Here is a 14,981-nt window from a genome sequence, read left to right on the forward strand (position 1 = left end):
ACAAATACAACAATAGGCAACTATCTAAAGTAAAATTCTTGTACATGTTCTCGTATCTGCATATACAAGGTGATTATTTTTGATAATCACCTTGTTTTAGGACATTAACCATTCTTAGCTTGGATTAGCTGGATTTAGAAAGATTAAAAACTGTTATGCCTTAAAAAGTGTTTCCTCAGTTTAATATTAAGACTAGCATATATTCAAAGATAAAGCAGTTTTGTCATAAGAACTAAGCATGGAATGGAAGCCAGGGTTCTAATCTCAGCTCTATCACTGGGTGTCCTTAGCCAAAGATTTTAAATGATGAATGGTGATGTGGAGGCAGGGATCTCAGTTTGGGCGTCCAACGTGATGCCTTAAATGGGTCTGATTTGAGAGTGGGTACTCAGTACTTTTTGAAAAGTTAGACCCTTAAGGTATATCAAGTTGGACGCCCCAAAACTGAGGCATCCAATCATTGCAATTCACTTTGAAAATCCTGACTGTAACATCTCATTGATCATGTCTTCACTATGAGCTAGGGGTGTGATTTCCCAGCTCATATACATTTACTTGCGATTGCTATTTATATTCAGAATAGCTCTCATCAAGCTATGTGGCCATGGTAGCAAAGGCAGTGCCATGGCTTAGCCCAGGGGTCCCCAAGGCGGTGCCTGTGGGTGCCATGGTGCCTGCCGGGGTGTCTAAGTGCACCCGCATACTGGCTGGCAGATGAGCATCCACCGAAACGCCACCGACAAGCAGCGTCATCCGACGCCTCTGGATGACGCTACTTGTCAGCGGAGACACCTATTGATGTTGCCACTTGTTAGCAGCATTTCGGTGGATGCTAGTCTGCCACCACAGTTCTTCGTGGCTCGTCGTCTGGCGCTCGCCAGACAAAAAAGGTTGGGGACCACTGGCTTAGCCATATTGAATACAACCTGCCTGTAGGCATGGACTCGTCATGGGTAAGCCATGCTGTTGTGGCCTCTGCTACTGCAGCTACGCTGCTATTTATACTTGCACTAGTTCTCATCGAGCTAATGTGAGTATGTGTAGATGACCTGGAAATCACAGCTCTAGCTGGTACTGTAGACATAACCTTAGTTTACCCATTTATAAAATTAGGAGTTGTACATATTAGTTATCCAATATATTTAAAGCATTGTATCTTTAGAATGTTACAGATGTAACAAATGTTCTCACTACCTTTGATAACCAGATGTGTAGCCAATGACCCTTTGACCCTAAATCCTGGCTTTTCAATTACTGAAAAGGCTTTCTTGTATTATGCAAACTGGAGTTAGATGGTATCAGTTCAGTTAAAATTTGGTATTAGTCACTGCAAAACTCACATTTCATGGAAATAAATTCAAAATCTCTGTCTTCAAGAAGGACAGAAAATTATAAGCTAGCTGCAATTCCTATATTTCAAATAGTAAGATAGTATGAAAGTTTTTAAAAAAAATCTATTTTATTCTTTGCATCCTTACCAAATAGATGGCAACATTGAATTTTGAAGAACATAAGTTCGATCCAGGAACAAAAAGATACTCCTAATCATGATCTGTTGGGGAAGGAGGGAAAAAAATTCGGCAGCATTTTTATATCAGTTGAAATTGGAATGCCATATACCTATATATGTGTACGTGTCAACATTACCAACAATTTCAGGAGTATACTGCATTTATTAGTATGCGGTGGGATGTTTTAAGTAAGATGATCAACATGATATTTAGTATTTGTTTTAGGGTGAGACAGAATTCAAAATAGCATTTAGATATGAACCAATGGTAAAATTAGAATTAGTCTCTGAGTTACAAACACGAGAGGAAGGACTAGCATATACACACGCAATGTGTGTTTCAAATGTTTATTCAAGACCAAAGCTATATGTTCGGAAGCATATCTCAGGGAAGTGCTTTCAAAGCTTCATTTCTAACAAGTTAGATGTCATTTCCTCCTATAAAGGAAGCCTTTACATTAGATATCAGATAACAGTTCAGAAGCACAAAGTGTATTTGTAAAAAAGAAAAATATGAGAGAGAAGTAAACTGTCAGGAATAGACAGGTTTTTAAAAGAAAAAAAAACACTTACCATTTGTCTGCAGTGATCTTGCCAACATTTGTCTATTTTCTTTAGAAAAAGAACACTGTCCAGCGAATCCATGAAAAGGCAGTTAAGAAAATTATGACAAAAGTCCCGTAGCTGACATTAGTTACACAAAAAGCTCAACAATACTGGTTTGCTTTTGCACAATACTTTCAGTAGAGTGCATCACAAATTCCCTAGCTACCTTTTGGAAAGGATCACTATTTTTTTTCCATATGCTATCTTTCGTTTCTATTAGAGTCATGGTTATTAACAGTAGTTCAAGACCAAGGTAAAATTATTAAAAGCACCTAAAATCGCTCAGGAGCTTAAGTCCCATTATCAAAAACAAAAACAAAAGATTTTGGACTCAGAAGCCTAATCTACGTTAACAACAGTACTTCGTTAGTATATGGAAAATTTCCATTATATGTTGTTTTATTCAGACACAATGATTTACTAAAGTGTAAACATACAGAATGTTACAGTTTCAGGCCATATTTTCAGAGGGACTCAAGTTTACAAAGTTTGCACACGAGATCATTTCCAAGCACAAATGCCAGAATTAAGGTGTCTAATACCAAACATGTGACCCCAAATCCTACAGGTACATATCTAAATGTAATATTTGCATTCACATTTTATTGTGGGTACAAAATATGCAGGCGTAAAATTAGTGGGTTATTGAAAGTCTGCCTTTTAGTAAAATACTAGCAATAGTCCATTTTCCATTTCAGCAGGAATGCTTTAAAGATCCCAAACCAGTAACTGAGTACTAGATACTTCTATAGACTCTTAATACAGTTCAAAACTAAAGCTGCTGAAATTATTTCTCTCTTTGTTTACCTGCACATAAAGCAGTTTCAGGTATCTTCCTGTGCTTTACAACAGTTGATGCCATTGCTAATACTTAGAAGGTGCTATAGAAGTGCGTTATAAATAAAACAGTTCAGGGACTGCATTCATTTTGCTTCATTGTTCTCTGTGAAGATCTCAAATGGCTTTACAAACATTTATCTTATAGTCTGGCAGAAGCAGAAAGAACAGCCACAATGCCAAACTATATAAGATAAAGCTACCTCCCCAATGCCATCAACTGATGCACAAGAAACATGACTCCTGAGATTGGCAGGTGAAAAGACTTTCAGTTAAAGGATATTCTCTGAACTGGTGAATCTGTGCTTTGATGTGGTCTTCACAAATCTGTCTCAATTGTTTATACAAGTTTGCAGAAATCTTGTAGGAGCAGAGATTTTCAACAGCCTAAAATAAATAATGAAACAGATATAGCAAGATAAATATGAATTTCTCCCTATGGCTTCCATAAAAAAAAATAGCATGATATGTTTCTTTTTGATCCTTGAGCAAGATCTACCCGCTCTCGAACTTTACATTACATACTGCTGCTTACAGAGCACAGGAGATGTATGAAGCACTTTACAGCAGTAAGAAGACACAAAAAGGGCCTGCCCCTAAACAGTTCACAACCTATGGGTCTACAGGCTTCAGTAGGAGTCTTAGCATACATCTACACTGGAATAAAAGGACCTGTGGCACAGCTACAGCTGGTCTGAGTCAACTGACTCAGGCTCATAAGGTTTGAGCTGCCGGGCTAAAAACTGTTGTTTAGATGTCTGGGCTCATGCTAGAGTCTGGGACCCTTCCCACCCGGGAGGCCACATGGTTTGGGCTCCAGCCTGAGGCTGAATTTCTGTGCAGCAATTTTACAACCCTGCAGCCGGAGCCTTGTGAGCCCGAGTTAGCTGACCCACACCAGCTGCAGGTGCTTAATTGCTGCGTAGACATATATTAAGTGCCCAAGTGAGAAATGCAGGATTTGTCCCTAAAGGAACAAAGGTAGTTCAATTTTCCAGCAGTTTATGGGTTTTATTACTTTGAAGCACAGACACTTAAGGTTTTATTTCAGGGGCTACTAAACTTACCAAGCCATTTGCTGTTCCAGTAGGAGAGACAGGGAAGCCTTAGTGCAAGAGAGCACCATTTCCAGTGTCACCCTTTCACACTCCCCACTTCAAGTTTCCTCTAAATCTTGAGGTATCCTGCAACATCTCTCCAGGTCACGCAAGCCTAATTACGACCTCAGATTTTTTTGGTAGTGCTCTGTGTTCTATACCTTCTCAATAAAATATCTTAAACTACCTGAGTGTGATTTAGAAAAAATGAATGCATGCATCACGGATGTTTAAGTGGAGAGTAAAAGGCAGTTAATATCAAGTCTGTAGGCATAATGGCAATGTGAAGTGATGTTGCTTGTTACGTGGATGGACCCTCACCTGGTGTTTTCCTAATATGTACTGATTGTGTTTAAATGAAATGCACATGAACAACTTTAACTGTTAGGTTAACAAGGTTTTTGTGTAAGAATATGTGGGTATCTGTAGAAGAGCTAGTCTTTAGCTCCACATGTGTTGTCTCCATGATTTTCAGACTGTATTTGCTCACTTCACTATTAACTCAGAGTGGGATCTGACAGTTAAGTTGGGTTCTTTCTAGCTTCTGCAACAACAGTAAAGACTCTACAGTCCAAAGTTAGCAATTCTGTGAAATGAATGCTGCTCACTCACTCAGAACTATATTAGCTCCAAAGGATGAACAGGGAATAAAAAAGGAGTACAAACTTCTTTTGTCAGAAACAATTAACTCTGAATACATATGGGACGCAGATTTACTGAGTTAGAATTCATCATTTTTTTCAATGCAGTTTTAGTCATGAAAGCAAGATGTATAAACAACACATATAATACAAAATGCTACATAAGCACAAAATGGTTGAGTTCTGGCTGCCGAGAAAGCCAGAACTGAATGAATTTCCTGATATTTGAGAGTTCTTGAAAATTCTCAGTCTTGAGTTCGTTTAAAAAAAAAATCTAACATAATGGTTTTTAACCATTTTTTATTTGCTGACCCTTAAAAATTTTTGAATGGAGATGCATACCCCTTTGGAAATCTTAATTATAGTATGTGGACCACCAAGGATCCAGGGACCACAAGTTGAAAACCACTGATCTAACAGAAAAACACTGTATGGTTCTTTGTTCAGTTTGATGGCATATGGGTTGGAGTTTTCTCTCTTTCTCTCATGCTACTATAGCTTACGTTGTCAGCTTCTAACTGACATATTATTAAAATGTGGGAAGTCAGATCAAACTTTCAAGTAAACACAGGATACAAAATGTAACCCCTCTTCCACCCAAATGGGCTTTGAGGTGGGGGGGAGAGGACTACTGGGGGCTGGAAATATGGAACACCATCTTCAAGCCAGATGCACAACCCTTCTGCAGCCATTCTTCTAGCTAATAAGCAGGGTTAACAATGGCTGGCTCTCCATAATCTGCAGGCAATGGTTTCTGACCAACTGATCAGCACCCCTCTTTGCCATGCTATTTTGAGGTGTTACAGAGTTCCCACCGACACCAACCTTAGAAAACAGTGGCTGCATAAATATACACTCCGTTTCCCACTCTTTGCAAGGATGCAAGGACTTACGCACTTTGGAGGACTTTATACAGGCCCTTTATGAATGGATGGATTTCATCCCAGGTGTATTTATTTCAATGTGTAATAAGTGAAACAAAACTCAGATTAATTTATTTTAATGTATGAAACTTCACACATATACATGCATGAGCACATGTATATCTGGAGTTCTACAGTTGTAAGTAGTGGAAAATTCATGACGCGTTTGTGTCAAATAGGATTTTCAAACCTTTTGTTTTGACACAAGAAATCAAATACAAAATACATGCATTTTAATGGAGAAAAAATTCCACCCAAAGTATGAAATTTCAGAACACACAACAGACAAGTTTTTTTTTTTTTTAAAAATAGGCAGGTAGAGGGAATTTCCACTGAAAACTGTGTCCTTTTAAATGGAAGTATCTCCAACGATACTGTACAATTGCTACTGCAACATTGTACTAGATCAATACTTAAAACGATAGCAATAGCAGAATGTCTTGTGTGGTAACACTTCAAATAATCACACTATCTACTTGCCGTTCACAGAAGTGGGTTGTTCAGAATAAAAAGCCCTGCCTCGGGATTCTGCACTCTCAGATTTATTAGCCATACTCAGGACATGGGATCAAGGCTCCCCAGACCCATCTGGGTATTGTGAAGTTTACATTTGTTTTGAGGGATGATAAGGAAGAGGAGAAGGTGGAGGTGGGGGGGGGACCATAAATTGCTGTCTGAGGCCACAGCAATGGGTACTTCAAGAAATGTTTAAAAAGCTGACCTCTCTCATTGTAATCATACATTTAAACAGGGAATTATCGCCCAAGTCTAGGCCTCTACTTTTTAGTATTGACGTACTGAAGAAAATTATTCTGGTAAATAAATATTTGTATAAAGCTTTCAGTTCTCCAGGATTATTTAGCTGCTTATCTATGTGCACTCTTCCCCAACTTCAATCTGAGAAGTAGAAGAACTAACACAGCGCTAATGGCTAGTGGTCTAAAAAATAAAAGCCTTAAAAAATGTTCACTGGATGGGATTTTATTGGCACACAGATGTGTCAAGCTAAAACCAAGAAGCTTAGCTCTGTTCAAAAACAAAATATGAATAAACCCTTTTGAAGAGTGTGGGAAGGAACTTCTACAGGCTTTTTTTGTGCGATTCCTCTCTCTGCTTAGATAATGGTGTCTGCCAAAGCATATTTGGAATCAGATCCATTTACTAAGCAGCTGTTCACAAGCAGCACTGGTTTATTTAGCATTTAAAATACTAGCAATCGCTATTACTATTTTTAAATTAAGACATTTATTTTTAGATTCAACTTAGAGGGCAGTCAAGTATGAAGTGTTACAATTATTTAAATATATTTAAGGGAATAGGAACACTATGGCTGAGATTTTCAACGTTAGGCTATTCAAAGTCATAACAGTCAAAGCAGTTGTAACTCACTCTCCTTGAGCATAAGTAGCACAGTGAAACGTGGTTTGATATCAACCTCTAAGAGAGCAAGTTCATTTTAAATTACTACTTTGAAGTAGTGGTAAAGGTTTTCAGTATGACTTTGTAGATAAAGGTCATTTCAACTAGTTAACTGATGTGTTTGTCCTTTGAGTGGTAGATGAGCCCATGATTCATTTTATTTTTAAAAAAACATGTTTATTTGTAGTTCTGCATTATTCAATACAGTATAAGCCTATTTGTACTGAGGTGAAATACCCTGAAATCAACAACTGCATGTGTATCTAGTTTGCCATCAATTCCTCCAAATGCTGCAAAGAAGGCGCTCTTTATTGTGGAACCATGCACGTGCCAAACATGAAATTTCTTAACCTCACTGGTTTTGATTTAAAAGTTCAAAATAAGAATCTAAAGTGGGAGGCTGGGGGGAGAGGCGCGCGACACAGATGGGACATAGGAATGACCAAAAAAAAAAAAAATTAAAAAAAAAAAATCAGCCCATATTCAGGCAATTCTACCCATTCCAAACTTCAATAAGACCTAAAAATAGAATGTCATCACATATTTGATGGAGTTCAAAATTCACCTTTTTGAGAAAAAACATGAAAACCCATCAAACGATAAAAGCTTGAAAATAGAACAAATAGAAGTACTTCTTTATAACTAGGTGCAGCACTAGGTGGTACAATCCCCCACCCCTCCTAAGTTTAGGAAGTCCCTCTTATTTTGACTAAACAAATTTAGTTAAGTAACTGTACATGAAGAATGCAGAAACAGAAATTAATTGTATAAGGACTGAAGAGCCTATTAAAAAAGGTCTAAGACTCAATTTAGACCTGACAGCATTCTTTAAAAATAAAATAAAATAAACAAATAATCAGGGCAAAATAATCATGACTAATAACGGGGGGGAAGCAGTTTGAATGTTTTCACGGTCAAATATACATAATTCTAATGGCAAGCAATGACAACCAAATGAATATGATTTTCATGAGGAAATAACATGACACATTTTACACCTACTTTAAAAGTTAAATCTTTTTTTTTAAAATGGTTGTTTATGATCCTAAATTATGAACAGATTGTGTTCAGACAGACACAAATAGATTATATTTTAATCCAAGTTGTCCTTTTCTTACCTAAACACCAAACGTTTTAGGATTTCATGTTTCTCCTTGAGCAGCTACACAGCACAAACTCAAAAGCAGTAGTAAAGGGAATACAGCTCCTTGCCTTATTTAATTCGTGTCAACTGTTGCAAGGGAAACCACACCTTAGATTATGCTCTTGGCAGGTAAAAATGTTCTCAGTTCAACTTTAGCTCTTGCAAATCCTTTATTCTGGATTTTTAAAATTCACTTTGAGAAACTGTTCTAAGTAAATAGTTTGTTCACTAGGAAAGTAACTACTAATTGTCATATTTCCTTTTTGTTTTTTTAAATCATCACAAAAATCATTTTGAGAAATGAAAAATGAACAGAGCATATCCAGATTTTATTTAGACTGAAGGGCTTTAAAAATAGACTGGCCCACTTACCTGATAAAGCTCTTCTAAATTGTACTTAATTGAAGTACTGTTTTGGATAGCTTCCACAGCTTCTTTCAATTTTTGCCAGGTTTCATCTGTGTAGTTTTCAGGCAATTTAGGTTTATCTAGGAGATAAACAAAGGTTGAGATCCTGTTAAAGGAGAGCAGAAAATTCTAGCTGTTTTATGATGTGAAGAGAACGGATTTGCAAAAACACTCTAGCTTCCACTAAAACATACATGAAGAAAGTCTCTTTAGGCATTTATCAGATTCTGCTTTTATTGTTAGGTAGCAAGGAAATTCTAAATTTCAACTTGACTCTCAGTCTTCAAGTCACCTTGTTATGCCTGCACATCACAGCACTTGTAGCAGATATCAGACACTGGTCTATAAACTCTGCAATACCTATGACTTCACAGTTCAAGTGAAAAAATATTGTTAGTCTATGCTTTCATTAATACTGACTTTTTATTAGGCTAGCAGTACAGGACAAAATAATTAGAAAGTGACATACGGACGGATCATCATGTGTTGGTAAAATGGAGCCAGTCCTTTTTAGATCTGTATGACAGATGTTCCAAGACAGACAACTGTATATACCTAGTAAGAACTTTGTAATTATTATGTACTACTCTTCCTCACGATCTGAAAAACATCTATACAATGGCCAGGTGGGAAACTGGTGAAGGAGACCCATCCCTTCAATTTATGCAGAGCTATAATTTATGCACAAGCTATATTTACACAGGAAACATTATGATTATAGACCTCTGTTTGCAAAGAAAACCTTCCAATCTGAACCAATGGTGTTTTCCAAGGTCTGCAGGTTCTGGCCAGCAGGTGTATGTTATGTTTTTCAAGCCCTGTTCTTTATGTTTAAGTATATCAGACTTGGAAAGATTCAGCTCCACTATCATTTAGTACAGCCTTCTTCCACTGTACATTACCTTCAACAAAAAAGTATGTAAAGCGGGTTAACAAAAATCTCCGAAGTCAAATCTTCAGTGCTGCAGCGAGTTTAATTTTTAAATCATAAATCTAACCACAAAATGATTGCCTAAAGCAAGCTTATGGAAATATTTGGGGATTTTTTTAATGAAAAAAATGTAATATTAATTAGCTCAGTAACAGGATCCTGTGAGTAACACTAGCTTTTGGCAAGGGCGAGAAGTGCAGCATAAGTGGAGACCTTAACACCTATGAGATGGAGAATCCCTTGTAGTGTTCAACAGGAACCCTTCTGAACAATTAACAAAAATGGATGAGATGCCTAAATGATTGGTTTTCACTCTCTTTCAGCCAGGATCATAGCCACATCTCAAGGCATCAAAAAGTATCAGGGGTTTCACGACAGAGCAGACTTAGAATTCTAAAAACAAAATATTTAAGTTAAGTGATCATCTTTGCTCCAGGAGGAATATTAGGATATGGGAAAGGAAGGGTGGTGAGGGAGTTTAAAGAGAAAGACGTGCACACTTTCAGGTCAAGTTTGGCCCACAGTTTAGGTTTTGCAAACCCAGTTTTTAAACAAAATTAAGACAACAGAAATTTGTGATTTTTTTTTTTTTTTTGGAGGAGGGGGAGTCATAATAGAGACAGGTATTTTGTTTTAAATATATAGTTCCTACAGTGTTGGCAATATTCCAGCATTATGCAAGTTTCCCATTCAGGTTCTTATGTACTAAGTAGAAATGTGATTAGCTCACTTTCATTGTCCAAGCTGAGTGAATTAAAAAAAGAAATGCATAAATAAAACAGTGAAAAATTACTGTTTTAAAAATGTATTCTAATTTTAATAAGGTGTTATTAGTAACAGATAAAGGTATAATTAAAGAAATATTTTCAAACTGTCATTTAATGCTGACTCAATAAATAATAGTCACAGAGCTGGTACATTTTTGAAGTGTCAGACAACACAACAAATCATAATATGCAACAAGTGGTCACAGGAATGTGTAATCTACAACATTAACAAACATTAAGTTAAGTTGTGAAAGGCTACTGCCCATATTCCGTTCACCTATGACCTGTAAGAGAAGCCATAAACAAAGACTAGACTTCGCTATCATGCATCACCATCCTAAAATTCCAGAACTCAGTCAAACTAAATGAGGATAGTGCATTCCGGAGTAGGGTGGAAGAACTTTTCATAAGTGCTATCATGAATACCACAGAACAGAGTTATAATCTAATTTGAGCACCATAAATTAGCACTAGATATAGATGCACTACAAACTTACTGTTCTGAATAAGATAAAAAGCCCCTCTCCTCTTGTTTATCTTTAAAGCATATGAAGAAGCACCTCAGTATCCTTTGGGATGCAAATGTTACATAAACCACCGTTTGCTCAATGTGAGGGAGGAGAATAGAGGTAGGGAATTAAGTTGTGAGACTATCATGAGGTGGTGCAGGGGGAAGAAACAAGAAAAGCTGCATGAACCTTGGATTTTGCCCATGGTTTTCAGGTAAACTGACAGGCAGCTCCTTGAAAGCTATGCACATTCCCTGCTTGCTCCTATAATGGCCCATAATGCAGCTACTTGCTGAAATAGCTCTCAGGCAGCATCCCATCAGCCCAAGCTTTGCTTCTCTAATTCTGCAGCAATCAGCACTGCCTGGCCTCACCTAGCACTCCAAAACTCAAGCAACAAAAGCAGCACACATTCTTCGGGTGACAGGATGGAGAAGTGGAGAAACAAGGAGAAGAAAAGACGAAAAAAAAAGTATTCCAATCCATTTAGAGACCCGGGAAAGAGAAGAGCAGCTCAATCATAAAAGCTTAGTAATCACCTACAAATGTTAAGTTGTTTAAAAATGAAATAAAATAGGCAGAGACCATACTGTGATGGACAAAATGAGATGGACAATTATCTATCTTCTGCAGAGACTTGTCAAACACCCTGGACTAAACTATTTGTTGTTTCTTGAGTTGGCATTACTACATGAATAAGGTTGATTTAAAAGCAAAAATCACGAGTAAGAGGTCTCATATCCTTTCTCTCAAGAGACACAATGAAAGCTGCCTTAAAAGTAATCCCAAATGATGGAGTTTGCCTCCAAGTGTGTATTAGATTTGGCAAGTCCACACCATAAGAGATTATTTTTCCTTTTTACATACAGATTCAGGTGTTCACCACAGAAGAGTATTTCCAATAAAGCCTATTTACAAGCCAACTGGATAGCCTGTCATGTTGAAATACCACATGAGTTGAGCATCAACTCATCAAAGGTGAGGACAAATTATGGCTTGTTATTACCTTTAAAGTTCTTGATCACTAACTTCTTGGCAGAGCCAGGTTTACTGTTGGCGAAACTGGAGACCGTGGAGGAGGCAGCTTTGGTCAAGCCATTTGCATGGTGCCCCACAGCTACTGACGAAATTAAAAGGCTTTTATTTTTGAGCTGTTGCTGGTGCTGCTGCTGTGAAGAGGCAGCAGGAGAAGAGGATGAGGAAGACTCTTCAGCCATCTTCACATCGAGTCCAATAAAATCCAAGGAGTCCTCAAAGCGCAGCTTCTTCTGCAGGTGATGGTTGGATGAGGGCCCCCCCGAGGACGTGGTGATGATGGAGGAAGATGATGATGAGTTGTTTTTGGAAGGAGAAGAGGAACAGGAGGAAATGGAATCAAACTCTTCTCTTTCAGAGTTGTTGCTGCTGTTGTTTAACTTTCTCTTCTTGCAGGAGGAGGAGCTGCTGCTGCTATTACCATCAGTGGCAGGTCTGACCTCCTGAGCTGCTGCTGGGGGGTTGGGGGAAGAGAAACCTGTGGGAAACATGAACACACAGAGGTGAACAGACTGAGGGGCATCAAATTCTTTTGGTGTGACACACAAAGAGAGAGTTAGAGTCAGTCTCTGGTTTGTCTTCTCTCAGAGGAGTCTCTCAACTCCTCCTTTTTGCCAGCAGAGTCTTTCAGTCCCCCCCTCCTTCACTTTCTTCTCTCGGTAGAATCACTTATTTCCTCTCTTCACTGCTCCTTTGTTTCTTCTCAGTAGTTTCGCATGCCTCTCTTGCTTCTACGCCTCAGCAGCGTCCCTCTTCCTCCTTCTCTCCACCCACGAGCCTCTCCCAGTCCTCCTCTCTACACCTATATTCTACCTTTTCTGCTCCCACTGGGGTCTCTCAATTCCTCACTCTCTCCTTCTTTTACTCCTACCCTCTTTCTTCAAGAGAAAATAAAAGGGGTGGGTGAGTGAGTCTCTCTCGCTCCCTCTTGTCTATAGATCCCTTTCTCCACCTTCTCCCTTGCCCGTTTCCTTCCTTCCTTCCTCTTCTTCTACCTCAGCCCCCGCCCCTCTCGCTTTAGCTCCCCCGCTCTCCCTCCTCCCCCCTCTCTGCCTCCTTCTCTCTCCCTCTCCCGGGAGGGGGGACGCGACGGATCGGGGCTTGTTATTGTCAATACAAGGGAGAGAGGGAGCCTAAAGATGGCGGCACATCCGGCCGCCAGGCATTCTGGGAGGCAACCGCCCGGAAATTCTACCGAGGGCCCCAGAGCGGTGGAGGCCGGAGGGGGAGAGGGTCTCTCGCCACCGGCAGACCGAAGTACGTGGCGGGGGAATAGCCTCCCTGCGGGGCCTTCTCCCCACTCGCCGTCCGGCTTAACCTGCCACCTTCTACCACCCCTTCCGCTACCCTCTGACCTACCGGAAGTGATCATGGTGCCGGCAGCTCGCGCCGGGGGACGGGACGGTTCGTTATCCCCTCGCACTCTGGAGCGTGGGGTACGTCGTACGGCAGGAGGCGTGGCTACATCCCGACCCCGCGTGGCGGGAGCAGAGGAAGGGTTGGGCTGCTTCCCTGTAGTGTCCCGTGCCTGGGTTACGCCCGCCCACCCCAGCCCTTGGAGGGGGTTGGTTTGATCCTTGTCGGCTCCTGTACCTCTGCCCTGTCCAGAGAAGTACGTGCAGGCTCTCGTGGTGCCTGGGCCACTCCCGCTGTCCAGCTCGGGGATGGGGCGGCTTGGGCCTGGCTTCTCCCACGCTCGCTCAGGCGGCGGGGGTGCCCCCTGGCGCTGCTCCCTGGGACTGCTCCCTCCCTCTTCGCCGCTGCCCGCCTCACAGGCGCTGATAGAGCCAGCCCGAGGGGGAGGGGACGGCTCCCCGCCCACCTGGCTCGCGGGCTGCCCGCTCCCGCCCTGGGGCCGTGCTGATCCGGGCCTGCCTCTCCCGGGCTGTGTGCGCGGGGGGATGCCTGTCCTCTCACGGCCCTGCCTGCCTCGCTGGTCCGGGGGCAGCTGGGTGAAATCCCCTGCCTGTCGCCGGATGTCTGTGCCCTGGCTCTAAGCCTTTCCAGCAGACGTGTCTGTCTGTGTAGGGCCTGTTCTCCTGCACTCCGAGACCGCAGACTGTAAGGCTAGACGGGACCATCTCGATCATCTAGTCTGACCTCTGTCCTGCACAGTACAGGCCCAGAGCCTCACTCACTCACACAGCTTCAGCTGCTTTGAGCCCCTCCGGCTGTGGCTTGTGTTGTCTTCCTACCTTCCCCTCTTGGGTTTCACAAAAATGGTGTGGGGGGTGGCGAGAGGAATGAATGACCTGGACCTTGGATGGTTGCAGGGGCAGATACCCAGGTATGCTTGACTGCTCCCCATTCAGTGCATGTACTGCAAAAACTCACAGTCAAGGTAATGTAGCTGCATTGTCACCCTGGCCCTGTGCCTATGCAGGCATACTATAAGCTACCTACTTTACAGCTGGGGAAGTATTCAGGAACACTTGCACTTTTCTAGTGCCTTCCATCTGAGGATGCTCTCCAAATATTAACTAGGCATCACCAGCGCTTGGAGAAGCAGGTACGTATTTAACAAACAGGGACTGAAACAGCTGAAGTGGAGTGACTTGCCCAAAGCTGTGGTAGAGCTAGAAAGATTCCAGATTTCAGGAATCTTGGTTTTGTTCTTTGACCACTAGGTACCACTCACTTACACAATGGCAAACAGTAATATGCAAACAAGAATTGAATTAGAAAGTTGGGCTAGACTTATTTAAATGATGGTATCTTTGATCTTGCTCTCAAATTTCAGACTTTAGTCAGTGGTTGGCTTATAGTGGAAAAGGAGGTTTTCCCTCCACAGCTAATTCTGCAAAAATCAAATGGGTTATTTTTTAGAAAATTATAACTCTTGTGAAAATTTGTTAGGCCAAAATTTAGCAAATTTCAATCAAAATAAGTTTGGCTTTTTTATAGTTTAGAGCAGTAGTTCTCAAAGCCGGTCTGCCGCTTGTTCAGGGAAAGCCCCGGTGGGTTCAGTCGATTGCGGTGGCTTCCACTGGCTGCGATTCGCCGCTCCAGGCCAATGGGGGCTATGGTCGGCCAAACCTGTGGACGCAGCAGGTAAACAAACCGGCCCGGCCCACCAGTGCTTTCCCTGAACAAGCGGCGGACCTGCTTTGAGAACCACTGGTTTAGAGTCAGAACCATTGACATCTTAACAGAC

At 41.0% G+C, this 14,981-nt stretch overlaps 1 protein-coding gene across 2 annotated transcripts in view; it reads right to left on the bottom strand.

Moving 5' to 3' along the window:
• CUL4B (cullin 4B) overlaps nt 1-13,544 on the bottom strand; it is a 31,720-nt gene extending 18,176 nt beyond the window's left edge. The window contains exons 1-6 of one of the 2 annotated variants that reach the window (XM_050964491.1): nt 13,421-13,544; nt 11,799-12,305; nt 8,550-8,665; nt 3,237-3,340; nt 2,084-2,153; nt 1,479-1,552 (exon numbers count right to left, since the gene is read on the bottom strand). In XM_050964491.1, the coding sequence (XP_050820448.1) occupies nt 1,479-1,552; nt 2,084-2,153; nt 3,237-3,340; nt 8,550-8,665; nt 11,799-12,009 (575 nt within the window). In that variant the 5' untranslated portion in view covers nt 12,010-12,305; nt 13,421-13,544. Of the gene's footprint in view, nt 1-1,478; nt 1,553-2,083; nt 2,154-3,236; nt 3,341-8,549; nt 8,666-11,798; nt 12,306-13,186; nt 13,355-13,420 lie in introns of those variants that run through there. The other variant, XM_050964490.1, reaches the window with a different exon arrangement.
• Between the last annotated feature and the right edge of the window lie 1,437 nt (nt 13,545-14,981).

This window comes from Gopherus flavomarginatus, chromosome 8 (assembly GCF_025201925.1).
Source record: "Gopherus flavomarginatus isolate rGopFla2 chromosome 8, rGopFla2.mat.asm, whole genome shotgun sequence".
NCBI classification, from domain to species: domain Eukaryota; kingdom Metazoa; phylum Chordata; order Testudines; family Testudinidae; genus Gopherus; species Gopherus flavomarginatus.